We start from the raw sequence: 27,820 nt of genomic DNA, 5'->3' as shown, positions 1-27,820 counted from the left end.
CCCCACAGGGGGCAAGTTACAGAGCAACCACCCCACCCTGTGTTTTCTGAAGATGGCCTCAGCCCGCTGGCACTGCCCCGGCACCGGCAGGATCACACAGGCACTAGAGCTAATTAGAGAGTGGGAGCAGCAAACGTGACACTGCACCACTGAAGAGCAGAATGAAATCCCAGAGCCAGAGAAAAACATCTCCAAAACATCTTTAAACCCTTATGTGTTTGAAAGCCATTGTAGCGCAGCGAGCACCCGCTGGGCTGATCCCTCTGTGATCCCCCGGTGCCCTCCGAGCTGCACAGGGCGCTGTAGCCAGACAGCAGCAGCCCATCAAAAGCAGCACTGAAACAGTGCAGCCAAGCGAAGAGCTCGGAAACATCACCAAAGGTGGGTACAATAGGCAAAACACCCACCACAAGTCCCCAGTGGGCTCCAGGAAGGTAATCAGCAGCATCTCCCAGCTCTCGCAAGCTTCACGCCGATTTAGGAAACACCTCCCCCACGTCTCCCGAAAAGTTAGGCTACACCTCTCCCCTCACACTCGCTTACCCTCCACCTGGTGTGAGCAGCTTTATCCCCACGGGGTGCCAGTGAAGCCCCAGGCTGATTAGCTCGTTAGCTCCCAATTAAAGCAGACACCCTTCCTTATTGCTCCGTGAGGGGAGAGGCAGATTATGAGGGGGTTATATAGCAAGGCTGTGGGCACTTTATTTATTGCTCCTTCTCAGAGCATGACAAAAAGCCTCATCCTACAGACCTTTCAGAAAAAAGAAAACATCAGTGAAGCTGAATGTGACAGGCTGGGGGCAGTGAGTCAAATGCTCATTCAAGAGGCCCAGGTGATCACAATCACTGGCTAATGACCTTTATGGGACACAGATTTAGGTCCTTACATGACCAAAGTACGAGGCCACAGAGAGAGAATCTAAGCTGTGCTGCATCTGTCACTGGGTGGGGAGAGGTGGTTAAATTAGCACCGGGTCTGTGTTATACTAGCAAACCTTTTCAGGCCTGAGATGTTCTTCACTGCCAGCCAAAGCAGTGATATCCCATGCAAAATTGGTCATGACAGCTAAACCATGAATAACAGTGTTTGTCCAGGGCTCCTCAAAGCTAAGAGAAGCTAGAATCTAGCCTAGATAATTGGATCCAACATTGGAAGCATTAAAAGTCTTCCAGAATCTAAATCAATCCTCTTAGGTGGGAGACAACAGAAAGAAGCAATTTCCAAAGACAACAAATGCAGTGTTGGACGCTCAAGAGCTGCTACTGGGTGAGGTCTGGCTGCTGATTTAAGGGTACCTCTGCACTTCCCTTTCAACTCCTCTGAGCAAAAAGAAAGGAAGTTGAGAGACAAGTGATCCTGACAGTACCAAATTAAAGTCTGTGTGTGAAAAAAGACGCCACTTTGGGTCTGGGGAGGTGCCCCTTTGGAGCAGCAATTTAGTATCACAAAAAAGTGTCTCCGGTCTCATCTCTGCTCTTTGTGACATGGGATGAATAAGGAGCCAAGTAGGAAGAGTGTGTCTCCAGCATGACCCTGAGTGAGGGAAGGCTCTTGCCTGTGGATGGCCCTGAGACATCACTGTAATACCTGGAGACTTCCCTTTGCCAGAGATCTAGTGAAGGGCTGGTTAGATGTGCACAAGCAGAGCAGATGTCTGCTGGCAGTGAAACATGGCAGTACAAGCAGGGGTGAAACACGACTTCCCCTTCCAGCCTTTCCTTCCCCCCAGGCTACACTCGATGACTTCAGTCCTCCAGTTCTGCTTAACAGGAGAGATGAAAACAAACTCTGAGCCCCAAAACATCAGTTCTGGGTGCAATTCCACCTTTATTCACACTTGCACAAACAGGAGCGATGCCTTTGTGCTTGATGGAATTACACTGATGTGGAGATGGACACAGGGAACCTTTGGACTGTACATGCATCTCAGTATTTCTGAGGAGGTGTAGTTTTCTTGTAGGAAGACAATTGCTGTTGCTCTATTCAACTATGGACCCAGATCCTGCATTCCCTAAGAACATTTCTTTAAACTCCACGTTACACGTCCCTGGTAACCTCTGAAGGGGCCTTTTCTCCCTTCAAACAATAATCCACCCAGATGGAAAAGATATAGAAAGTGTATGTGCTGCACGATAAATGAGCCGCATGCCACGCACTAAATACTTGAAATGTACGTGTCACAGCTAATGCTTTTCCAAGTATTACAGGACCGGTCTTTCCTCGTGATGTTTAAGATGTATGGAATGACACAGTGTGCTCTGACTGCCATGAACACTAGCCAATGTTGTAATGTTTTAAGCACAGCCTACATTGAGTAATATACTTTAAATATATGGGTACAGTAAATTTCAGTCAAATAGATAACATCTGGGCACAGACCATATGAGCCTGTAAAAAGTGTCCAGAAACAGACAGAAACGCCTGGTGCCAAACCTCAGCCTGAGTTGCAGAGTTTGAGCGGATTTGATGCGTCAGCTAACCAGATTTTATGAGGAAACCCCAACCTAGCCCATCAAATAGAGAGATGTAACAAATCACTAGCAAGCTTCATAGTCAGAGAAATGCCTTTGGTAAGAATCGAATTCCACCGAACGGATAAAGGCTGCTTTTATTGCCTGAGCTCAGAGTGCCTGTCTGTGGTTAATCAGAGCACAGATGTGCACTCCATTAAATACCCCACAGAGCTGCCTCGGACCCAACTTCCCCTTGCAATCCGTCAGCCCAAGGAGCAGTATCTATCTCCCAGGTGATCTACCGCGCCTTAGAGAAACATATTCCTCATGCCTACCTTTATGCCAGCGTCCCCTTTTTCACCCTGCCCAGCAAAGGAGAGAGAAGGGGGGGGAACAGAGAGAGGGACAGTGAACATAAAGAGTAACTGAGCAAGCAATCATAACAGTGAGGGACAGAGAGAAAGCAGCCAAAAGAGGGGTGTGATAATGCAACCCCAGGCCTCTGGTTCTCCTGACAGCAACACGGTACCAGCCCAAGCACTGGCTGCAGCCCACCCCTCCCAGGGAATGCAAGGCAGTTTAGGTTTCTGGAGTAGATGCTGGAGGTCACCCATACTAATGTTCTTCCACATGATTTGGTTGTAGAAACCGTCAAAATGTTTCATGGCCCATTCCCTCAACCCTGGGGCAAAAGCCTCTAATAATAAGCCTTCTATAATGAAGCCCTGTGCAGGTACTGGTTCAGATAGCATGAAATCACCTTGGCCAACAATTGCCCAGGCTCCCCACTCAGGAGCAAGTGTTCCTGGTTACATGGCTCATTACGGGCTCTAGAGAACTGCCTCCAGTCCCCAGCCTTTGACATCCTTTAGTGTGTCTCTAGCCTTGTGGGCCAGTTATCTGCCCTTGGGAGATGCCCCCACTGACTCGAGTTTAAGGGTTACCTTGGGGCCAGAGGCTCCAGGGAGGCCACGGGCACCGGGCAGGCCTGACTCGCCCACCTCACCCTGAGGAAGAGAAGAAAATGGAGGAAGGAGCAAACACAGCAGCAAGAAAAGGAACTGTGGGTTGCCAGGAAGATCAGCAGAGGTGTGAGAGGGATGTCCCACACTGAGGTGCCTCCCACACACCAACCTACCACCTGGGTCTCTCTGGGAGAGGAGCACCATTCTGCATCACAAAAGATGTGTGTGAAATGTCGGGAAGGGAGTGGTCCCGTATCCTGTATTATATCTGAGTTAACAATTTTCCCCTACATTTTGCTTTCTTTTCCCTTTTCTTAGGATTTGCTCCCCTACTTTCATCTATTCCTTCCACCTTTCCCAGAGAAAGGTCACAACCTTGGGCTCATTCCTCCAAGATCAGTGCAGGCTCTTTGCTCGGAAGTAAATTAGCCAGACAAGTGGTTTTGTGTAAGAGGAGCTGGTAGCAGAGGCCCTCGCTGTGAGGTCGCTGCCGGGACCGCCCGCCCAGCGCACACAGAACAGGATGGGCTCCTAATGGAAAATCCAACAGTTCACCGGGAGAAGGGGCAATAAATTGTGTCTGTCTGCAGAAGTGGGCTGTGGTCTGCAGGGGCTATAATTTCCACTTCCTGACATAACAAAAACTTCTCAGTTTATACAGATCTATTTAAAAAGCTCTCAGGTCTTGCCATTTTACTCGCAGAGCACCCATAAAGCAAGGTGGAGATAACAGGGGACACAGGACTCCTGCCTGCTGGGAACATTCAACCCCTTCTCCAGCTAACATCTCTTTATTCTCTCTCTCCCCTTTGATCTTCCTTGTGTCTTTCCCCTGTCTCTCTTTCTGTCTCTTCATTACACCCTCCGGCCTTGACAACCCTGCTGCTGATCAGCTGCTGCTGAAGGCATTCGGACATTGCCAGCTTCTGCCTCTTAACCTGGAGGAGGTTAAGGACTCTTTCCTGTATTCCAGAGAGCAGTACACGGCCAGGGATTTGGCCCTTTTCAGCCTCCTGTTCAGGTCTGGATAAACAAGACCTGCATTTCAGCCTGGAAGTGGGTATAGAGGGGCACACGCACGGGGAGTCTGTTTCATAGGTGCTGGAGAGTTAAAGACACCTCTGGGCCCAGGCTCTCCTGATGTGGGCGACAGGAAGAGATCTGTGGGCCTGCCAGAGCCCCATGTCCAGTGGGAGCAGAGCTCCACAGAGGGCTCCAGAGTAGTCCACTGATTTGCAGCCATGATTCCACAGGACATCAGTGCACTTAATTCATTTAACAGCACTGGAGCTCCCCTTCTTACCTTTCTGCCAGGGTATCCCTGAATCCCAGCCTCTCCCTGCAAAAGGCAAAAAGAAAAGAAAGTGAGGCTTGGCCTGAGAAGGACAAATCTCTGCTCTTTTCCCTGACTTACTGCTGGGATGGGAGGGCATTCCAGGGGGAGAAATTCCTCTTTTGCTCAGAGCAACTCCACTGAGCTCCTGACCCTTCAAACCCATGGGTCACCATTACTTGCACTGGGCTGAGTCCTGGCAGGAAAGGCACAGTAAGCCCTGGCAGCTGGACAACACGTGCCAGCTCTGTGCCTCAGCTCCATGGTTCCCATCTCCTCACCCTGGCTACATATCTCAGATAAAAACTAATTAGGGTGGGTGGCTGCAGCTGAAAAACAACAACAACCACCCCCCTCCTCGCACTTTGGCAAGTGAATAAATGGGAACCCGTGGCGGAGTTAACAATAGCATTGCAAAATCCATTCCTAAAGCGCTGGGAAATGCTTTGAGAATGGAAGAAGCCAATAAAGCTGTGTGTGGCAAACAATTTTGCAAGAGGGGCTGATGAGGCGTGCCTGGCTCAGTCAAGATGCAACTCAGACGTGTTGCCTGGACAAAACCCATGAATCAGCACACGGGCTGGGCCCCAAAGGCAATGCTAAGCTGGGTCAGAAATCTTTCTCAGCGATTTGATGTAACCTCCTTTCCCCTCCTCCATCCGTCAAAATGTACACATCTGTCCTCACCAGGAGTATCCATCCCTGTTTATCACCGTGCTACACCTCTAAATGAGGTGAGATGTCTCACCTTTGGTCCAGGAGGCCCAGGTAAGCCCTGTGGATAAAATCAAAACAGACACTGGGGTTGGCAAACGTAGACATTACATGGACTGCAGGGTGATGGGAGACGCTGGCTGCTTTGGTTTGAAATGAGATGATTTACAGAGATGATTTATGCTGGTGAGCTCAAACACCCCCAATCTATTCTTCATGTAGATGAATACTGTCTTAACCATACACTCAAATAAATCCATGTCTGTAGTGCTCCATCTCCCCAGGTTTGATCTAGCTGAATCTGAAAACCAAAGAGCTGCTTTGCCTTATGCATTATGCTCTAGAACCTTTTCTGCTTCTCTGGCTTGCCTGGGAAATTTGTACCCACTGTGCAGCTCTGGAGTAAATCAGGCATTTGCAGCTTCCTCTGACAAGAGAGAATATATTAACAAACAAACCATTCATGTCTTTAAATGAGAAATAACCAAGCAATTTACCTGATATGAACCAAGAAACATACCAGATATATGTATATGTAAATATAAATAAACAAAATATCCGTGGCAGAGCTGTATGTGAGCAGATAGAAGGGGGAAACTACTCTAGATATGCTCTGATGCCTATACCACCCTTGATGTTGCCTGCTTATGGCAATTCAAGTGTTCAGCCATCCTATCCTTGGCTCCTCAGAGCTCAGAGAGAAATAGGATGCTTACAGGATCCCTGACTCCGGTACTACGTATGGAGGGGTGCTTTTGCCTCTGGGGAAAAGACCTGCTTGTCCTGCTAGCAGGCCTTGAAAACTCTTTGAGATGGAAACTCCTTTCATTCCGCAGAGGCTGCAGAGCCAGTGTGCCATGTCTCCCCCTGCAGCCCCCAGGAACGGAGCTGGTTCCTGGTACCCACCTTTCCGTCTCTGCCAGGCTTCCCAGGTTCTCCCGCTCTGCCCTGTTACAAGAGAGAGGTACATTAGCAGGGTTTTCTGCCCTGTCCCCTGCCATTTAGCAATGGTATGACTTTATAAATGGTGCTTCTGTCCTCTCCCTCCTTGGCTGCTTGCTAGAGCAGGGACAGGACTTCAAAGGGGTGGCAGGGATTCTTATCAGTCAGGTTTCTGTTCTGAGCACAACAATTACACCCTTCGTGTTACTTCCTCTCCGGGGCCCTCTGCAGGGTCTGAGAAGGAGGAAATGAGCCTGGTGTCACCCATTGTGTGCCCAGATAGCAGCAGTGCCCTGCGCACACCTCCGCCTTCCCTCCCGCTCCCCTCCTTCCTGGGAACTTCATCCGCTCCACACATCCACATCCTCTGCAAGTCTCGTGTCCGTGACTATCTCAGCTTCAGCAGAGGCAAGAGAGGCCAGAGGAAATTGCCTGTGCCCCAGGGGAAGGGGAAGCAGAAGAATTTGTTTTTCAGTAATTGGACTTACAGGGGGTCCAACTGGCCCAGGACGTCCTGGGGTTCCTTCAGGTCCAGCCGGTCCAGTGGGCCCTGGTGGTCCAGGGGGCCCCGGGGGACCTTGGATCCCCGCTTGTCCTTGTTCACCCTGTGGTTTGTAAAGCAAGAGGTTATCAGCTGGCAGAACAAACCCTTCACACCGCCACCCCAAGGGCTCAAGGCAGACCAGCCTGGCTGAAGCAGATGAGGTAGAAGCAAGTCACAGGTTAGTGCCAGGAGAAGTTTCCAAGAGTGATGGAGAGCCCTGCTGAGGATGGCTGGGCTGCCTGGGTGGCAGGAGCCAGCACCCTACGGTTTGCAAAGACATCCGAAGCTGCCTGATCAGACCTCTCTTCTAAAGGGATCTATAAATGACAGAGCAGTCCAAAGAGACCTTTTTCTTCATTGAGTCGGTCAAGTACAATATTTATGCGAAAGACCGACGTCTCTTGAGCCTCTGAGGAGGCTTTCCAAAGCACTTGACAGTCACATGTGAAGCAAAGCCTCCCATGACCACACTGGCACTTCCAGGCAAACCCGCAGTGTCTTACCTCAGCCTATTTTTTTCCCCCATGCTATATTTGTTGGACAACACTCCCTCTGTTTTGCCAAGGACCAAAAGTAGAAATGCCACAAACCCAAAAGAAAATAACACGATCATCATGGCATTTCTGGAGCCCACCCAAAGCAGGCCCATGTGCACCAGGCATAGCCTGTTTTTCTAAGATTTAACAAGGCAGTGCGTGCCGAGCCACCTGCCATTTTAAGCTCTCTGCCACGGGGCCGTTTGAGCCGGTTCCTCCCCAGGCCCTCAGTAGCCGTTCAGGGGCTGTGGCTCATGCCTCAGCAATGTCATCTGGCCCCAAGGACCTGGACGTGGGACCCAGCGGCGCTGAGGAGACAGTGGGTTGGAAGCGCCACGTTTGAATACCAGACAGCTGATCCATAATTGATGAATCCAGCGAGATCCTGAGGCACCGTGGCACCCGCGCTGCGCTGTTCGTCTCACAGGCTCCCCTCCCTGGATAAAGTATCATGACAGTGATCACTGTTAGTGATCCAATTTAAATTTGAAAAACGCTACTTGGTGGATCCATGGGAAGCCAGAAATCAAACATGGCTGTTTCTCAGTTAAAAATCACTAGGTGTGCAGTTGGGTCTCCACTGCATTTATCCTCTCTACAGCCTTATACACTCCAGGAGGACGCATGAAATCTGTCCCCTGCATGTGTTCCTACCAAGTGTGCTGTTTATCCTGGCTGCCTTTAGTAAAACATGCAGATACAGGGATGTTTGCTTTATTTAGAATGATAGATGAAAGTAATAAGCTGCAAATTTCATCCCTTCTTCCATGAGCTTTATTTAAAAGAAAATTTCCAACACGTGGGCCAGGCTCACAAGAAGCTCAGTCATGTGTAGAGCCACAGCCCTTCTCCTGCTCCTCACCACTGGACCCACAGCTCACACTGGGAAGCCTGCTGGGCCAGGCAGGAGGGGCATCCTCACTTTCCCCCATTTTTTAAGTGTATCCTATGGCCCATGCAAGGGAACACAGGATCTTTCCTAAGCTTCACTATCCTCCACGCTCAGTGCTATTCAACTGTCCTGTAAATGGTCTCGTAGCTTTTAAATGTGGAAGGTAATTTGGATCTAATGAAGATGTTGGGAGGACGCTGGAGTATATTCCTAGATTACCTCATGCCTTGACCTCTCATTCCAACTTCAGAGACTTCCCTCCCACTCCATCTTACAGCACCCCCAGCATGGGTGCACCATTGGAAGGCAAAGGGGGCTTTTTGCCCATCTCACTTTGGCTCTCCCTCCTGTTCCCACCTCAGCTGCTCTCTGCCAGCCCAGTCCATGCTCCAGATTTAGGGCACTAAAATGCAGCACAGTGCTGGGAAGGGGTGCTGGCAGGGGACAAGGTGCTGGGAAGAGCAGCAGCCCTGCCCCAGCATGGGGAGCAGCTGGAAGGAGCTCACCCAAACTCCCATTCGCATCACCCTTGCTTTGCTGTCTTAAAGCGTGTTTTGTTGAGGAGAGTGCCCGTCCACGCAGATCCCTAAACACACAAAGCATTATTACCACATCATTATAGTCTTATTAATGTGTTCAGCACAAAAGGACCCCCACAGAGCTAACCAGACAGTAAGTGGATACAGTAAGTGGGAGATCAGGTGTCATTTTTGTCAGTTGTCATTCTATATTTTTAGCCATTGACTGTAGCTACTTTTCAGTTCTTTTAAACACCAGGCAGCCACCCTGACTGTGCCCCAGCACTGCAATTCTTGCTCAGCCTTCTCACACAGGACCCTGCTCAGCCCCTCTCTCGGCTAAGCCTCAGCCCTTGGGCAGAGCACTCCTGCTGATGTGCTCAGAGGCAGCAGCATGGTTTTCCTCTCTTCCAGGCGCTGGCACTACATTCATTTTGCAGCCACACTTTTTTTCTTAGTATTCATGGGCTCCTGGAATTGCCTGGTGCTGGCAGACCTGTAGGAGCGGATTACACTCTGTTGCACTTAGAGAACGAAACAGCAACAGCAAAACAGATCATGGCAAAACTCTCCGGTGAAGTTAAAGCCTCTGCGGACAGAGGGAATTTGCAGCCCTGGCTGACGACAGGACGTAGGGCAGCTATTCAAGTTTCCCACTTCATCCTGGAGAGGAACTTCAGCTTTCAAAGCCTTCCCAAGAGGTCAGTCCTTGGCCTGGCTCTCCAGACTGTCACTTTAAAGGGCAAACAGTGCAAGCCATGGGGCTCTGTGTGGTGCAAATGCTGAATCGATAGAAACTGAACTGAAAGCACAGGCTCAACTGGTCAGGTCAAGATTTGTCCAGTGCTGGGCAAGGACCGGGCACCTCATGGTAAAGGTCTCTAATTGCATCCTACAGTTCCCTGCTAGCATCCAACTGTCTAGACAGGCAGCAGGGTGACAAAACCCAGCCACTTAATAGAGAGTGCCCAGCACACTTCACGGGGTAAGTACAGCGGTTTGTCCACACGGAGAGTTAATCCCAATTGATGGAATGAGGGAGCTTAAAGTGGGCTCATTAAAAGCCACATGAACTCTGACTATGGACACTCTTATTCACTATTCATATGTCTGTAATTCGCTTTATGAATTAATTCCCAAAATAAACTAAACATGAATTATGGTCCTGGAAACAAAAATAAATGTGTTTACACAAAGATTTAATGCAATTTAATGAAACCATTCTAAGAGCTTATTTAAACACATTTCCCAAGTGCCTCAGACTAGACTAGTCCTCAGAAGAAGCGTTTGCCTATTCATTCATCTCAGTTAAATTTCACAGACATTAGCTGCATTTCAGCAAGAGGTTTCTAACCTCTTCTGGAGATTGAATATGCAGGAACTGACTCCTTTAGGGAGGAGGCTGCTTGTCGACAGCCCTAAGAACGGTTTCATGGCCCATTTCTTTCAGTTTAAAAAACTGGCTTCACTGCATTTCTTTTTAGCAACATTATCACATCAAAGATTTCCTCTGCTTCAAAGAAAGTCCCTCAGCTCTGCCTGAAACTCTTGGAAACCCCTCTGTAGGGGAAGAAAGACAGGTAGCAAGCTGATTAATGGCAAGCATCAGGATAAGCTTAGAAACAGGCAATGAGGAGGAGAAGTCTACCTGGAAAGTGCGTCTCTTTATGACCGGAGGTGGAGCCAGCCGCACTGAATTGAGGAGAGGCAACAGCTGAAGAAGATCAAACCAGAAGGTCACAGGGCAAAGGAGGCCATTAGGGCACCGAGAGTCAGAGAGTGGCCAGGGGAGAGAACAGAGAAGAGGGGAACAGAGAGATTGCCATGAAAATAAAGCCCAGCATGAGCACAGCACAGGGACCTGCGGGCAGACCTCTGAGCTCCCCGCGCTGCTCACAGAGGGACTGGCAGTGCCAGCCTGGCAGGTGCAGGGTGGCCACTCACCATCTCGATGCTCCCACTGTACAGAGCTTTTACAGCTTCCTCTGCTCAGAAACAGAACTTACCCAGGGGGTTTTTAACTCAGCTCCACTGATATCCTTAGGCACTGTTCACTGCAAGACATACCCCCACTGGCTCTGCTAAGATCTGCATTGATGAGACTGTTTCTCTTAATTTCTCATCATCAGATTTGGGGCAACTATCCAAATGGCAGTTTTCTGCAGAAGGACATTGCCTTGGTAGCTGGTGCTTTGCTTTTTCTGCTCAACAGTAACATCACCCTCTGACTGCTTATAGCCAGGAATGCTGCCTTAGGGTACAAAGCTGACCCGGACACACAGAAATCAAATGCACTAAAGCTCAGGAGCATTTGTTCATCCTTCTGCTGTATCCAGTTTCCACTTGCATGCACGCTGCTGTCAGCCTGGCACCCACCGTGCCGGCTCCAGGCCCAGGAATGCTCCTCTGGCCTGATCCACTTTCCTGTTGCTATCAGTTTTCCATTGAAGCTGCTCTTGATTTACACAGGGAGAGGCTTTCTGTGCTCAGACACAAAATCGTGCCTGCGTGCGCCATTCCCCGTTGTGAGCTGTGCGCTCAGATCCCAGAGGTGTGCTCACGGGTCTCCCACCACAGTCACCGTACGCTTCCAAGCAGCGCACTTTATTCCCATCGAACATTGTCCTTCTTGTGCGCAGTGAAAGCAAGGATCCAGTCCTGTTGCAAAGAGAAGAGGCAACCCAATATTGCAGCATGGTGATCAAGTGGTTGTGTTTGAATGCTTCGATCCAGACAGCCACAAGCTATCGCTCCAGAAGCAGTGCTGCTGGAAACTCAGCTGGGCTGATTTTATCCAAAGGCAATTCTATCCCTTTCTAAAAGACAGTGCAGGAGGCCCCATAGCTCAGGAGAGCCAGCTGAGCTGGCTTTGACTGGCTCCTCAAGCGCTGAAGGGTATCTGAAATATTATGCAGCTTACAGAGAAGCAGAAGGAGGATGCTGAAAAGGATAAGGAGGAAAAAAACAGAGGCGAGACAAGACCCAGCAATGGATTCAGGTGCAAGTGGGAGAGTTTAGAGAAGAAATCTGAAGGCTCTCCCACCCAGCTCCTGCCCTGCCTCCTCTGTGTCCCAATGGGAAGAAGGCAATGTGCAATATTGGAGTCACATCCTCATGCCTTTGCTTCAGAACTGGGTCACATCAGACTATTACCCACAAACCTTCAGCGTAAGGATCTGGTTAGAGCGCAGGGCTGCAAGGGTGGTACTTAGGTATTCCTGGGGAACAGTGAAGACACGTGAGACAAATGGGGTCAGTTAGACACACATGGCATTTCTGAGAGCAGACGGAGCACAGCTCATCCCCCCTTCCCCCAAGCAGCACTTCGAGCAGCTCGAGTGGCCATCTCACCCCACATGTGTAGCCCCAATGCCTGGGCTCATCCCTCACAGCAGTGCAGGCCATACAGACTTATACAGAAAAAAAATAGGAAACTACAACAAGAGCCAAGGCATATAGCCTGACTTTGTATTTCCTTCCTATAAAAACAAAGATGAAACAAAACTGAAACAACATCCCTGGTTTTTCAGGATACTGGTTTTCATTTCCTCACCCAGAACTTCTGACAAAGAACCTTGTCAAACAGAAAAGCAAGAATAAATTGCAATTCAGTCAGCTGTGTAGCATTTTTACAACATCCTAATTTTCATTCAGGGAGGAAGAAAGAGAACTGCACCTCTGTTGACTGGTCTGTGCCTCTGGCTCCCTGAGCTTGCACAGTCTGTGACCAGAGCCTTCAGCACAGCCCATTCTTGAGTTGATCTGAGGACAGTCACCTTTCCCGTGAGCATGTCTCTGCCTTGGAACAACTCATAGGCTTTTGAAAATGTTGAACTTGCTGCCTCATGCAACCAAAAGTACCTCCATGAGGAAACACTGCTAAGATGTGAAGCTTTGCACCCATCCCCTTCCCGCTGTCACAGCCCTGCAGCGTGTCACCCTACAATCCCAGCCCACCAAACCAGCGTGCCTTTGCCCCCAAGCCCGAGCCTAGGCTACTTCCAGTAGCCTAGTATTGCTTTGGGTCTGCCACTGCTTTTCACCTTGAGCGCTGGGGATGGTGGAAGCCAAGGGCTGTAACATGACCCAGGACGATGCTTGGTGAACGCTGTTGTTAGCTTCTTTTTAACATAACAATCTCGTGAGCCCGCTCGCTAAATAAACACAGCTGACCGGCTGTTATTGCACGGGGACTGGCACATACCCACAGCTCCCTTCTCCCTTGCTGCCAGCCAAGCTCTCTCTCCACTGGCTCTGCTGCTCCGAGCATCCCAGCCCTGCTCCCTCGGGGCCAGGGACCAGAGCCCAGCTAATTATCCAGAGGCCCGTCAAAAATAAACAGAAAGCTCTTAAGCCTGTCTCCCTGTACACCCAGATTACAAATTCCAGCCACTTCATATGATGTCGTTCCAATGCATTTCCAGTGGATTTTCAGCACTCCGGTTGTTTTTAGAACTGGTTAAATCCCCTCAAACCCTATGATGTACTCTCTTGGCTGTGGATGCCGGCCAGGCCAGGATGAAGAGGCAAGTGGGGCAACATCCTGGCTTCCATTAAATGGTTGCTGGCATCAACCCTCCCTCTCAGCCTCTTCCTTGCAGGCAGAAAGTCCACCAGGCTTCGGGACCGGCACAGGGACCAGCCAGAGCACTGTGGGTGGGTCAGGGAGCACAGCCTCTTGCCTCTATGCAGGGGTGAAACCACCATGAGGGAGAAGAAAAAACGAAGGGATGATGATAGTTTCCCCCAGGTCTGCAAACCCCACACTGCTCCTGGCCACACAACCACCGCAGAGGCTGTGGAAGCAGCACGGAGCTGGTGTAGCAGCACAAGATGTGAGTGACCCCTACTTCTCCAGAAACCTCTGGATTCACTGGGTTTTGGGGTGAGGACACAGACCTTCCCTTCTCCAGCACAAATCTCCAGGAAGCAGCAATGACAGCAGATATCTAGGGGTCAGCCCCGGTGGGCAGGAACAGACCAGAGAACCAACATCCCTCCTGGAAAACCTTATCTGCTGCTTTTCTGTGAAACACATCAATCAGCCGAGCGCTGCCCTCGGGGCCCAGATGACGCATCTTGTTAATGAGACGATCTCTACTTACAACAAAAAGCCATTCAAACGAGGGAGGATTAACATGCAGGAAGGCACGGGACAGAGGATAATAACACTAATGACTTACCCTGTGCGGGTACTCTGCACACTGACCCTGTGAAAGAACAGGATTAAAAGGAAAGAGTTTAAACCACAAACAGAGGGGACTGAAATAGGCACACGGGGTCAGATCCAGAAGGTGTAAATCATTGTGATTATATCAAATTCAGTGCAGTTATACCAATTTGAACCCGACAAGCAGCCTGCCTCCTGTCACCTATCCCCTGAGCCCTCTGCTCTTGCTGTACTCCTCAGCCACTCACAGTCAGACCGAGCAGCACCAAGTCCACTGAGTCCCTTCCGCTCTTTACATTTAATTCTTAACACATCTCCCATTGAATTTACCTTTTCTCCTTTTTGTCCTGGGGGTCCCTATAAAAGAAAAGTGACGAAATAGGCCTCAGTAAATTAAGGAGTTCAGTGAATGCCAAGGGAGAGGGATTAGGGGGAGACATGGGATAGGGATGAGATGGGATACTTGGATACTTACAGGTTGTCCCCTGGGACCTGCAGCACCCTTTAAAGAAATACATATGTGAGCATGAGATGGTTTCCCATTTACAGTGACAAGAAGACAACAACTCTCAGTGTATGGAGTAGGTGAAAAACTCAGCTTTTAAAAACAGTTGTGGAGAAAACTCCCAAAAGAAGTCTGGGCTCCCTTTGTTACTCTGGAGGAGTAAAAATGCACACATGTTCTGGCTGCACTGCAGGGGGGAATTATTAAAAGGAGAGGGGAAAAATCATCAGGAAAACACACCCTTATTGTTCCCAGGACCTCAGTTGACAGCGCGGCTCCTCGGCCGACGCACTGGGATGGAACCAGAAGCAGCAAGGACTGAAGCCTGAGCTAGGATTGCACAATGGGAGTGGGGAGCAGGGATCTTCAACATGTGCTTGCCAGAGGGTTGTACTGACACTCGGGCTCAAAAAACAGAATTAGCAGAAGAAAACATTCAGCACTCCAGTGAGCGAAGGTGACTACAGAGCTGCTAGCTCGGCATACTCATGTTTGGGATTTCATCATCAGAGATGTCAAGAGGAACAAGACCGCATTTGGGCTTCCATCAAGTGCGGCCTAAGTTTATCATTTTCAACCAAATGCATTTTAAGAATGATGCACATATGAAACAGAGCTTCAAGGGGGGGGGGAACACATTTAATACAAAAAATATGGGGGTTTTGGTTGTTGTTAGATAAGTTGAAAGCTGCCAGATGGGTTTTGAGAAATCTTTCCATCAACTTTTACTTTTGCTATGAGGCCAACCACAAAAAATGTCAGCTCCCAGAATATATTTAAAGAACATAATTGCTAAGTGCAAGGAAAACACATCCCAGGCATAACTAGAGAGTTGCTGTTGTGACATGATGAATCTGATAGCCATAATGTAAAAATTACAGCCGTGCATCCCAGCACTGCTATTATGAAGTTACAGAATTAGGGATGCAGCTCGCGCATCAGCTGAACGAAGATTGCTACCCTGCCTATGAGCTTGTTTCCAGCTGAGAGGCAACATCATTTCAAACCTACCCATCACCTGCAGACAAACATGTATATTTTTACCGTCTCTCCCTTCTGTCCAGGATGACCCTGCAAAAGAAAGAAAATATGCATCAGCTTCGGCCACCACAGTCACTAGAAGATGTTGATTTACCCCGCTTCCCCCTTACCTCGGGAGGTACCTCCAAAGGGGGATGCAGCGCCGAGCTTTGCTCACACAACTAAGAGGACACGACTCCCTGCTACGCAGAATGCTCAGAACAAAGCTCTGGGGGCTGAATACAGGGTGAAAAGGCTCTGCAGGGCATGGCTGGGACACAGTTCAGCCCCCCTCGGGCTGGCAGAACAGCTTCTGCTGAGTGCAGTGTGTGCCCACAGAGCAGTACAAGAGAGAGGCTGCTGGGTCTCTCTTGGGGATCATGTTCCTCATGGCAAAAACAGGATCCTGCTGCAGGAAGTTAGATGCCAGAGGTATGAGCTACCAGCTCCTTTTCCATTGCAGCATGGCTAGAGGAAGTTGGTGGGGAACTTGGCTGTGTGGCTGCTACATGGAGCTGTGGGTTTCATGTCTGCTGGGTTCATGGGGAAGTAGCTGTGTTTACACCTGGCTCTCCAAAGGATGGGAAGAACTTCAGTCTCTCTACTACAAAGCTGATTATGAGGAGGCTCTAAGGACAGCATGGAGGTCTCATGGAGATCTTTAGGATCCTTCCCTCCTCTACTGCAGCTCTTTTCAGCAAAGCAGTGAAGAGAAAGATGCTGTAGAGTCAACTTCAAAGGAAGATGTTGGCTGAGGCAGAGGGCTGCTGCCTTGGGGACCTGCTCTGCCTGTCTGATTCAGGCTGGGAGTGCCTGCTAAGGCTTTCCCTGTGACGTGCTATTTTATAGATCTGCCTAGAAGGGAAGAGGCCACACTCTGCCTTCCCGAGTTCTCCTGACTCCTGCATCTCCCCCCAAGGCATCTGTGGTATCCTCCTACCTGCCAGTCTCCTAATTTTCTTTTAATCCATGCACGTGCATGACTTTGCAAAATAATCCCCTTAAAAACATACTGTATAAGACACAGGCTGGCAGGGCAGTGGGACCTAGCAGGAGGCAGGACAGGAAGCCTGCAGAGAAGTTGTTTGCTTACCGGTTTGCCATCCAAGCCAATAGGGCCCTGAAATAAAAAAGGAAAAATGATGAGAAGTGCTTTTCCCGGGGTGTCTGTCCATCTGCCCCAGGAAGCACCATGTGCCACAAGACTGCACGGACTGGGGTGAGGTGAGGTGACTCTCCCTGCCCTCTGGCCAGGTCCTGGCAGGTACCTGGCCCACTGAGTACAAGCCCAGATTCCCAATTGCTCCAGCAGGGACCTGCTCACTGTCAGCCCATTTCAGCAGCAATGCTGGACACAAAGAAGGGAAGAGAGGAGGGATTCATAGGCAATTTGCAAAAAGCCCTCAGAATTTAAAATCCTATGGTGTCCAGTAAACTAGTTGAAAATCAGCAGTTTTCTCAAGACTTCAACTTAAAAGGGCATACGCCTTTGGGGAAGAGGCATTTTTGCAAGTGATAGAATAATAAAAGTGTCCCCGGGAAGAGGTGACACACAGCTCAGCACATGCTGAAGGTACTGTTTGATGAGAAACAGGCTCCACAGAGCGCTGTCCCACTCGGCACTTTCTCATGAGCTGGGCTGATTTGTTTTCTGCTCCTCCAAAAGCCAAAGACCACAACGGCCCAGAGAGATCTGCTTCTCCCCAGCCCCGGGGCAGCTCACAGCCCCCCTTTCCGCACAGGGCATAGCCATGGAGCCTGGTCAGACAGCTCAGAGACTGCCAATTCCTCCCATTTTCCAGGCATGAGAGTCTCCCCCGCAGACCTGTTCTGGCACATCCAGTGTCCTGGAGCAGCAGCTGAGCTGCCTGGCAGGAGCAGGGATGTGGGGGGTGTTTGCCTTAGGCTCCCTAGTTGTCCAGGATAAATGCATATGAATAAATAGCAACCGTTTGAGTTCTCCAGCAGCCTCAGTGCTTCAGAGAGTGCTGCCAGCAGCTGTAGGATTGAAATGAAATTTGCTTTGTCCTCTCCTGGGCTTGTTCTCTGTTCCCTTGCCCATCTGCAACAGTGTTTCAGAAGAATTCCCTCTCATGTTTTATGTACTCTCCCTTTGGCATGACCAGGGTGTTCAGCCCAGCACAGTCCCCAGCTGACCCTCACCATGTAGGGCCCCCTTTGGATCCCAGGCACTTCCTGCTATTGGAATATCACCTAAAAGCTCAATTAAGGTTGGAATTTCATCTACCTAGGGGTTATTTTCTTTTTTGGGGGATATTTCTTAGGACGGTTTTCTTTTATCGAACAGATCTGGCTTCACCTATGTTATTTTAACACTTGGGGTTTTTTTTAAATTAATTTCCTTCTGGAGTTGTGTGGTTTGGAGTTTTTTCCCCCCTAAGTATCACTTAAAAGGAAAAAAAAAAGAAAAACAAATGAAGAAAGAATTACTTTTTCCAGTGATATCAGATCAGGTAATTGGTTTCAGGAAGAAATGATGAGATACAGCAGGCACTAATGAGGCTTCCTAGTAACATCACACACCCGTACCTCATAAATTAACAGTTACACTTACCGGGAATCCAGGAAAACCTCTTGTTCCAGGCTGTCCCTGGGAAGGATGAAACGGAGACAGCAGTTTAGAGGAACTGAAATGAATTTTGATAGACCCTAAGTCCTCTCTACAGAGCCTTTCCTCCAGCCTCTGACCAATTATCCTAGGACTCTCTGAAGAGACACCTAATTCTCCTCCAAGGGAAAGTGTCTTGGGAAGGAGGGGAAATCTCTCATCCCCACTCCAGCTTGTATAGGGCCAAGAAAATGCTGGAGCAGCTCCATTTTGGACTGCAAGCAGTTTCCTTGAAGTTTTTACATTAATTAAATGGGTGTCCCTAGCCCATATGCTAGGCTTTGGAGTATATTCCAGAGGCTGAGCTCATTTTATGGCAATTCTTGCTGCCATAAACCGGAGGCGTTTAATGCAGGGTGCTGCTCTGTGCAAGACAAGCCTCACAGATCACTGGTGTCTAAACACAACCATCCCCCTTCTCCTCCTCCCCTAATCTCAAGTCCCAGCACATTCATTTTCCTCACAAATAATTCTGGAGAAGAGATGATGTTTTTGTTTTCTGGTTTGTTTTTTTTTTTTTGGTTGGTTGGTTTTGGTTGTTGGTTTTTTTGGTTGATTGGTTGGTTGGGTTTTTTTTGGTCCTCTGAAAACTAAGAGAAAAAGGAGAGTTAGGCATTGCGACAAGAGGAACATGAGCACCAAGTCTTTTCCCCACCTCTTGCTAGCTAGCCAGAACTGGCTACCAGTTTGGGATCAGGTACAGCAAACACTGGCTTGGGATGTGTTTGGCAGCTTCTTCATCACCCACTTAAAAACACAGAAAAAAAAGAAAATGTCCTGGCTGTTAATTTTTCCCAGTTCTTCAGTTTTTGGGACCTGTGACACCCCAGGTCACAGTGACCGTAGATTTGTGGGTATCCAGTAAAGATACCACTTCACTTAGGGATTTTCAATCTCAAATTAAAAAAAATAAAAATTAAAAACTGTGTGAGCCAAGTCAGGAAGTTTATGGTCCATATGGTCCAGACTTCAGCAGATTTTGAAGCACTCATGTAGATGGAAGCAGCAGGATGAGGTAAATCCTGTACCATGCTCATCAGGTGACCACTGCGGCATCTTGCCTACCCTGAAAGCTCTGCTACGATGCCAAAAAGCCCAGGTTCCTTATGTACTCTCCCATTCTGGGGAAGAAAATGCTTTCTTCAGCAATTTGAGACACCACGACTGGACTGTTTGAGTCCCACAAGGGTTTCCCAGGAAAGAGCTATAAACAAGGGTGCAACTCTGCCTTAACCAGAGCGATCCCGTGTGGTGATGAGGGAAGGGAAGGGGAAGGAGGGGACGGGCCTGCTGGGCTGTGAGACTGAGGTTTGCCACAGTGAAGCAATAAGTATCCTTTGGGAGAGACCTCAGAGCTACACTGGCAGGGAAAACCTTTACCTTCAGGTTACATCTCCTCCCTCTCTCTGCAGACTCAGTGAATATTTAACCCTGCAGAGGATGGGGCCAAACAGTCCTTTTGCAGGGTTTGAGGGATGTGCCCGTTCCACAAAATGCCTCGTGTTGCACTGGCAGTTCTGGTTTTGTACACAATGCTAGCAGGAACTTATAACATTTGCACTGGCTTTTTAGCTCTGCAGAGTTGAACTTGGTCAGCTTTGCTTTGCAAGATACATAGAAAACCACCTGGTCCTGTTGGCCAGTGACCAGGAGGGAAGATAGGCTATAAATTAGAGGATCTGTCCACCGCTGGCTTCTGAAAAGGCAAGAAGCAAGAAGAGCCTAGCCACAATTCATTAGTTTTGGTTCCCGGTTGGACACTTCCCCGGACAAGAAGTGCTAAAAAAAGAATTAGGGAGAAAAACCTGGAAATGGTGCAATTTGGCTTCCTCTGTAGACTACAGACTGTTGCCTCTTTCTCTGGAGGACAACAGCGTGATTTGCACAGTATCACGCCAAGACAACAGTTCAGCAGTGAGTGATTCCAAGAGACTGTTTTTGTTGGGTGGCTGCTTTTCCTTGTCTTCTTTTTAAAATGTTGATTGTATGAAGAATGGAATCCTGGGAGCTGCCAAATCATGGAGACTGTCTGTTTCTGCCACTATCGCTGCACTGTCCCTCTCTGGCCAGAAGTTAAGCAGCTCTGAGCTTGAGCAAAAACTTCAACCTCCAAACAAAAATCTGGAAACTATTTGTCATCCCACGTCTTTCCGAGTGGCCCCTTGGCCAGGGTTTCCGTGTTTGTCTTCAGTGCTCAGCCATCCTTCTGACCTATCACCAGCTCCCCAGGAAACTGGATCATCTTCACAGTAGGCTTTGCAGCGGGAAAAGTGTGGAATTGTGCCAGTCCTGGCATATCAGGGCTTTGACTGGTGTAGGCAAAACCCCATTTTAGATACCATTTGCCATCTAAATTTTCTGCTGCTTTGAAGATGCAACGTGTTCTGCACTTTTGCAAACCACAGCAAAGGCAGCAGCACCAAAGCAGACATTAAAAACTGTTCTGCAAACCAGGCATGTGTCCTTCAAGAAACAGTGATGCCTGTCTCTCTCTGCAGGACCTACATGGACAGGGACTGATGGCTTTTCTCTCCGATTATTGTAACTACACTGTCCAGAAGACTGAGAGCCACAGCCTGGGAGAAACAGCAAAATCCACAGGACACTTACCCTCCAAAATCTGCTGTTTGTGGAGCAGGGTGGTCTTGCTCAGATCTTGGCATTGAGAGACCTGCCAGCTGTTCCTCCTTGCCTGGACATATGGCCAGGGACCATCTGCTGGGCATATTGTTTGGGTCCTGAGTTTTGGTTCTGTCACTTCTCAAACTCCAGCATCCCAGGCAGGTGGGTCTGGGAACCGGCAAAGCTGTTTGTTATTAGAAACACTTGCCATGGGGCTTTTGGAAAGTTAATTGGAAAGCCAGATGTAGCCAAGTGTTCTCACTGCCTAGGTCTCTCTCACTTGACCTCTGCTGTGAAACAAAGGCTCCAGCGGCCCATCCTCTCTGCAGGTCAAGGATGGTGCTCTTCACAGGTTAATCAAAATCGGAAGTGCCCACTGGGAGGGAGAGAATTGAATCTCCAGGTCTTTTTTTCATGGAAATCTCTGGTGGAGGCTGTGCAGGGATGGAGTGGAGAGGACTGGCTGCACCCTCACAAAAGCAGAGGCTTGCCGGCTGAACTGCAGTGTAAGAAACATCCAGCGTTTAGGGCATGTAAACACACTCCAACCCTTCAACTTGGTCTTTTTTTATGACCTTATCCTTGCAAAAAGCTTTGTCTGGCTGACTTGTTGCACCTTGCAGGGACACTTTTGCAGGAACAGGATGCATAATCCTGCCTGCACTTTCCTCATCGCCCCAGACAGCTAAGGGACTGCCCAGATAGCAGTAAATGTGTTGACAAAGAGTTTTCAAGATTTTGCATACTTGACAAGACCTCCAAACGACTCATCTTTGTGAGTTCGCCACTCATCAGCTTAGCTCTGATCCTGCTCCTTCATCAAAATCAGGGAGTTTGTCCCCTGCTGAAGAAACCAAGGTTGAGATCAGCCAGGCATTTTCTGCAAAAGTGGTAGCAGCCCTGTTGAAAGAAGAAAGGATGCTTCTTCCTTTTAAATGCAGGAATATGGTTTCCTTGCAAGGAAAGGCTTCCTTATTTGTTCTGGAGAATGAGCTGTAATTTCATTATATATAGTATATAATAGCAGTATAAAACCAAGGCTGGCTCAGTATGGGAACCACATTATACAGGGTTTTTGCTCTTTCCAGCTGATGCTGTGTCTTAGTGCCCCTCCTCAGTCTTTCCCAGTAACCTGCCCACATCCTGCATCAGCCAAAAATAGAGAGAAAAAGCCACTTACAGGCGGACCACGGGGCCCGATGATAGACATGCCGGCTTCTCCTGGAGCACCCTGCAGAGACACGAGGGAGAGGAAGAGGAGTGAGCAAAGGAGGAAAGGAAAATACAAAGACAATGATACTCCTGTCAAAACTGGGGTTAAATGAGGGTGCCTCAGATGTGAGACCTTCAGGGCTTATGGGGCAGCTGCCATTCTGGCCTCCCCCAGCTCTTGCCTCACACTTTAGGAGAAAAGAGATGTCATTTGTAGTCGCTCAGAAGTGCCAGAAAATGGAAGCTGCACAGCAAGGAGAACTATAAACACATAAAACACTTTCTGGCAAAACAAAGGTTCTGCCCCATTGCAAGTGTGAAAGATGGCCTGAAACCCTTGCTGTTTCCTTACTGTGAGTCCAGGAGGACTGTGTCCTGCAGAAGAAAGAAAAGGAGGAGGGAGGTACTGGGCTTCAGGGAAATTGGAGCTGTGGGCAGTTTGTGTACTTCTCAAACTCAGCTGAGATGTGGATGAAAACAGAGCAAAGTGCTTGCTGGAAAAGAAAACAGCTGCCTCTCCAGCTCCTTGCCACCCATGGCGTGCGATGGGCAAGACATGTCCCTCTCTCTGGAAAACAGTGTACTCCTGAGAGGCAGTTCCAGAAGTGCCCAGGGCTGGGGATCTTTGGGATGGAGCATCCCATAAACCAAGCAGCCTGCAAGCAAGCAGAGCTCTCTGCAAAACAAAGCTGTGGCCTGCCAAAGACCTAGGGCTCTCACAGAGTGCTTTGGGGAAGCAGGGACAATGGATTTTTTCCACTGTTTGTTTGTATGTATCTGCTGTCCCTTCATGTTGAAAACTTTGGCCAGAGAAAAATGCAAGGACATGCAGAGAAAAAGCAGGATGGCTTCAGGTGGGGAAATCTTAGTCTGTTGGATAAGGTTGGTTGGCTCCAATGAGCAAGCAGTGAAAGCAAGGAAGGAGAATCTCTCTCCTACCTTACCCTTCCTTGTTGTATTTTTCTCTCTATCTACTATGAAGAGGAGCAAATAGGCCTGGTATGGTAGCGCACAGGTGATGCCCCTGTCAGGTGAATATTCATCCCTTTCCTAATTCCTACATATTGTTACTCAGTTATTCACACACCCCAAACACCTCCATTTCCCTGTTCTCACAGGTGGGAAGTACTCACAGCTCTGGGGAAAATACGCTAACACTGACATGTCAAAACAGGGGCCAGCAGTAGGGTGCTTTGCAAACCACCAGTTCTTTGTGGGCACAAAACACCAACTCATTACACAGCAAGCAGTCTTTGAGATGGTGTCCCACTGTGTCAGAAATAGAAGAACGCTGTGCCATTTTCTTCCTTGCTCCTGCTTGCACCAGGGATCAGGCTAACCTGGGAGGTGGAGGGGAGCTGCAGGTTGATTAGGTCAAGCAGAGCTGCCAGTGGGGAAGAAAGTCAATGGTTAAAACCCAGGAAGCCTGGAGGGAAGCCCTGCGTGTGCCCGCTGGCTCTTATGCTGTTAGTAAATTGTCATAAACAAGAAACGCAGCGTCTTCAGAGGCTGAGTAGCCTGGAAGGAATTTGGGAAATATACTTGCACTGACACGGAAGATGGGGCAGCCTGGGGGTGTGGAAGCCCAAAGCTGACTGCAGTGGTCATGACTGTGACCAGGGAGCTTGGGCTGGCCCTAGAGGAGGCCCTAGAGTCTAGGGGTGCTACAGGCTATGAGAAGCTGACTCACCTTCTCTCCAGATTGCCCTTTTAGTCCCTGGGTCAGTGGCACCCACCGCAGCCACATGCAAGAGGGTGCAGGGAAGAGAGAGAGAGAGACAAACACAGGCATCAGCGGCAGGGGCACGCTCTCCCGCCCCAAAACCCTGGCTATGGGGTTGGGATGAGCAGGGTGGCCTCAGCTCCTGCCCCCCCCCTCCTCCCCATCCTCATCATGGGATGCCTGAGCAAGGAGCAGCTCCAAAATACAGCCCTGAGCCAGGCAGGGGATGGTCCCCGTCACTCAGGGCAGAATTATCTGGAAAGGGCAGCTGCTGGTGGCAGGCAGGGGTGCGTGTTAGCAAGCCCACAGTTAGCAAGCCTGGCCAGCACACGAGGTGGAGCAGGAGGCACCCAACCAGGGGGATGCTGAACCAGAGGAGGACCTGGATAGCACAGCAGAGGGAATGGAAACACCCCTCCTGGCACGTGTGTGGCTTGCAGGGCTGGTCACCCTGCAGCAACAAGGGGAGCCCCTCAGGTGTGGGGCTCAGAGAGAACACTGACACCTGCCAAGGACCATCCTGAAAGCTCCCCCCGCCAAATCCTGGGGGTTGGAAGAGAACGGGGAGGATAAGGCACACACAAGAGGTTTTGACTTACCGGCCGCCCAGGGATCCCCATCGCACCTTTGTCTCCCTGGCAATTAAGGCAAAATCAGAGGCAATTGGTAACTAACCAAAAGCAAGGTTATAAAACAGCACAATGAAGTGTGCCACAGCAGCAGCTTTGTGCTGTGGTGCAAGTGTCGAGGGATTTTGAGGGGTAGAAAGAAAGTTAAAGAGAGGAAAGTGCATTTGCGTGTGCCCAAACCTGTCTTTAAGAACATGTGTGAGCCACCAGTTCATGTGTATATATGACAAACCAGCAAATCTCACAACAGAAATCACACACTGCAATTTAGGCAGCAAAAGAAGGACAAGAGTCTCCAGTCAAACAAAGTGTAATCCCAATTTCCAACACTTCATAAAACTCAGGTCCTGGGAACTGGCTTCCTGAAGTAGCCAACTGTCACGTTTTTCTCTTTCTTGACCAAAGTCAGCTGGGTGTTAGCTACTTATTTATAGACTTATCACTTTGAAACACAATTCTCTTAGACTTGAAAATACAGTCCTGTCCAGAAGCAACAGAAAAATGTGAGAACACAAGCTGACACAGGAAAAAGCATGTCTGGAAGAAGACATACGAGCAGCTGTGTTCAGTGTCCTCTACCCCTTTGAGTTACTTCCCAGTGCGTTGTCAGGGTGTGAACGATCCCAACAGTGGTTTTGGGAATGACTGTGGGTCAGGAGACACTGGACAGAGACTCGTAAACACATGAACGCAGGACTGGTGGCAATTTTCTTCAGCCACTTACCTACAAGGCAGTTTGCTGCCTCTTGCAGTTAAATTTAACTATGCAATTAAAAAAAAACAAACCACCCCCCTCTGCATTCCTGGTCACCAAAACTGAAGGCTGTGCAGATCTGGAAGACAGCAGCTCATTGCTAAAGGATCTTGATGATTATGGCTTCAGCAGTCATGCAGCTTCTGCTCTATATTTTGCAAAAATGACATGATAATAATCTCTCAGTTCTGTTTCCAGCAATGTTTGGGGTTTCCTTATGTAAAACAGAGTTTTCCTGCCCATGGCTGACTGTGTCTGTGGGCACAAACCTGGTTTTCTGGTTTCTGCAGCTGGAGACACCGGCCTCATCAGTGCCACCTCTTCGTGCCTTCCCCCACATTCAGCCCCGGCGCATGTGAACGTACTCTGAAATCTCTGGAAAGGGAAGGCACTTCACTATATTCATTTTTCTGGGTGTACACAAAGGCTCTTCTGGTTGTACAACCCAAACTCCGACATTATTGCCTGGGATCAAACCATTCCTTGGTGGAAGTTTAGCCACTTCCCTCTGTGGAGCTGTTCGGTGTGGGGAGCATTCCTTCCCATGCAGCCCATGTTTTGATAAACTGAAGAGCAATACATGCTTTGCAAAAGCATCCCTTGCAGATGGATCAAACGCTAAACAGCTGCTTGATTTTAAATTTTGTCCATGATATATTATGGGAAACTGCTTTCTTCCAAGGTTTTAGGCGGGTTCTCAGTCCTGCTAATATTTGCCTATCTCTGTGTGCCAGCAGCAAGCAAAACTCCTGGTGTCAGCATCTTGCCCTGGGATTCCTTTGTGGCTGCTGGAAAACGTAACGCTGAGCTTTCCTCTGCTTTTAGTCCCTTAAATGCTGCTTTCCTCCACAGCTGAGCCCAGGCTGATCTCCCTCGTGGTTTGAGGTAAAAGCTGAGTTAATTTCTCCTGGCTCTGCTGTGGCTGGTGCCTGAACAGGAAGAGCCCAAGGTCGGGGCTGAGCCGTGTCAGGTCTCCCGTGAGTACCTGGTGTCGGAGTGGTACATGACGGCACCGTATCTGGTATGTGACTGCACAGCATTACAGCCCTCCGAGCAACAACAGCAAAGGGGGAGCTCCCAGTAGGACAGCAAATACATGCCAGATGTTTATAAGGAAAGGTTGTCTGTGACAGGGAGCCAGGAAAGAGCACTCGTGGGTGGATGATACCATGTAGGTTGGTTACAAAGTCATGCAAAGCCGCCTGAAGCTCCCACATTGGAGCTAGAGGAGCACAAACAGCCTCTGTCCTGAGTCAGGGGAGAGCCAGCAGCACAGTTTGCATTTCCTTCATTAGGAAACTGCCTGTTGCAACTCGTGCAGTCTCCAGGTGAGCAGCAGCCTGGGGAGCAGGGAGCCATCACCAGGAAAGCACACAGCTCTAACTCCAAAACCCACACTCCTTCCTCACTCATGACTAACTCAGATGCAGATACTGTTATTACAGACTTTTGCATTTGTCCCAGAGTGACTTAGGCCTTCTAAATCTTGCTGCAACTAGCAAGTCCCATCAGCAAGAATACTGCACACCCCGCCTCTTCGACCAGACTCTTAAGCTGACAAAGGTATCTTCAAAAGTAGTGTTTCCCACACACAGGAGGGCTCATGGGGATTATGTTACCCTCAGGTTTGGTCCTACAAAGCTCCTGCAGTCCCTGTTCTGTATGAGCCATGTCCTGTTTGCAATACTCTGTTCCACAGCACATTTTCTATGCCAGACTTACTTCTCCCAGTTTACGAACGCTGGAGGCCTCCTGATCAAAGTACTACCAGACAGAGAGAATGAGGGGATGAGACGGAAAGAATGAAGTACCTACTGGGAGCCCAGGCCTTTCTGTGAGGCCCTGGGACAAATACACAGAAACAGCAAAAACTACCTTCAAACTCTGAAGGGAGGGCTTGATAAAGAGATGAAATCACATGGAATGGTTTAGGAAACAGAATGGTTAAAAAACTCTCCACAGCTCCTTGACCATCAGCTCTGATTGCTTTGGTTTCCTAATCTCCTGCTTGTGAAGTTTTCTCTCCTTTTGGCATGGCTCTGCCCACAGCTCTCTGCACGGGCTCCGAAGGTATCTGCAACTCCATGGAGAACAAGCTAATTACAGGGCTTTGACTTTCTTCATTACTTTCCATCTGCTAAATATTATTTTTTCATGTATGGAATTGCTGCAGTTGCCACAGAAATGTTGCATGATCAGAAATGGGAGAGAAAATGTCCATGAGAGGATCTTCTGCTTCGGATGTGGTCCAGACAGTGAAAGAGTCTGGAAACCTCTGGACTATTGCACGATTTCATCATTTCCTTCCTTCCTTTGCCCCTTTTAGTCTCAATCTCACCAAATATCTTACGTGACTGCGGGTTGCCCTTGCCTTCACCAAAGCCTCAACTGACTTCACAAATAAGGGGGGGGAGCATCAGTTGGGCAAGAGGAGAGCATGGAGACCCCTTCTGCTGCTGTGATGTTGCTCATCCACTTCCCTGGCTTTTCTCCTCGTTGTCCTAGACTACAAGCAGGTTCCAGTGCATTTCTAGTGAGAATTTCTGCCCACCTCCACACTCAAGCCAACACCAGCACTGAGAGCTAAGCCCTGCCACACTGCACACTGTGTTTTGCAAGATGGAAAACAAAAACAGGAGAGAGATGTGAGGTGGTCAG

General features: G+C 49.1%; 1 protein-coding gene across 1 annotated transcript in view; it reads right to left on the bottom strand.

Moving 5' to 3' along the window:
- COL13A1 (collagen type XIII alpha 1 chain) overlaps positions 1–27,820 on the bottom strand; it is a 99,665-nt gene that overhangs the window by 29,012 nt on the left and 42,833 nt on the right. Inside the window, exons 7-20 of the mRNA XM_039381894.1 lie at positions 24,379–24,414; positions 23,747–23,773; positions 22,025–22,075; positions 18,169–18,204; positions 16,687–16,713; positions 15,618–15,644; positions 14,544–14,570; positions 14,399–14,425; positions 14,082–14,108; positions 12,060–12,116; positions 6,897–7,013; positions 6,373–6,414; positions 5,501–5,527; positions 4,723–4,758 (exon numbers count right to left, since the gene is read on the bottom strand). Of these exons, the coding sequence (XP_039237828.1) occupies positions 4,723–4,758; positions 5,501–5,527; positions 6,373–6,414; positions 6,897–7,013; positions 12,060–12,116; positions 14,082–14,108; positions 14,399–14,425; positions 14,544–14,570; positions 15,618–15,644; positions 16,687–16,713; positions 18,169–18,204; positions 22,025–22,075; positions 23,747–23,773; positions 24,379–24,414 (564 nt within the window). The remainder of the gene's footprint in view (positions 1–4,722; positions 4,759–5,500; positions 5,528–6,372; positions 6,415–6,896; positions 7,014–12,059; positions 12,117–14,081; positions 14,109–14,398; positions 14,426–14,543; positions 14,571–15,617; positions 15,645–16,686; positions 16,714–18,168; positions 18,205–22,024; positions 22,076–23,746; positions 23,774–24,378; positions 24,415–27,820) is intronic.

This window comes from Pipra filicauda, unplaced genomic scaffold (genome assembly GCF_003945595.2).
Source record: "Pipra filicauda isolate LSUMZ 115617 unplaced genomic scaffold, ASM394559v2 scaffold246_size1145428_pilon, whole genome shotgun sequence".
NCBI lineage: Eukaryota > Metazoa > Chordata > Aves > Passeriformes > Pipridae > Pipra > Pipra filicauda.
This window is presented reverse-complemented; position numbering and strand designations above follow the sequence as displayed.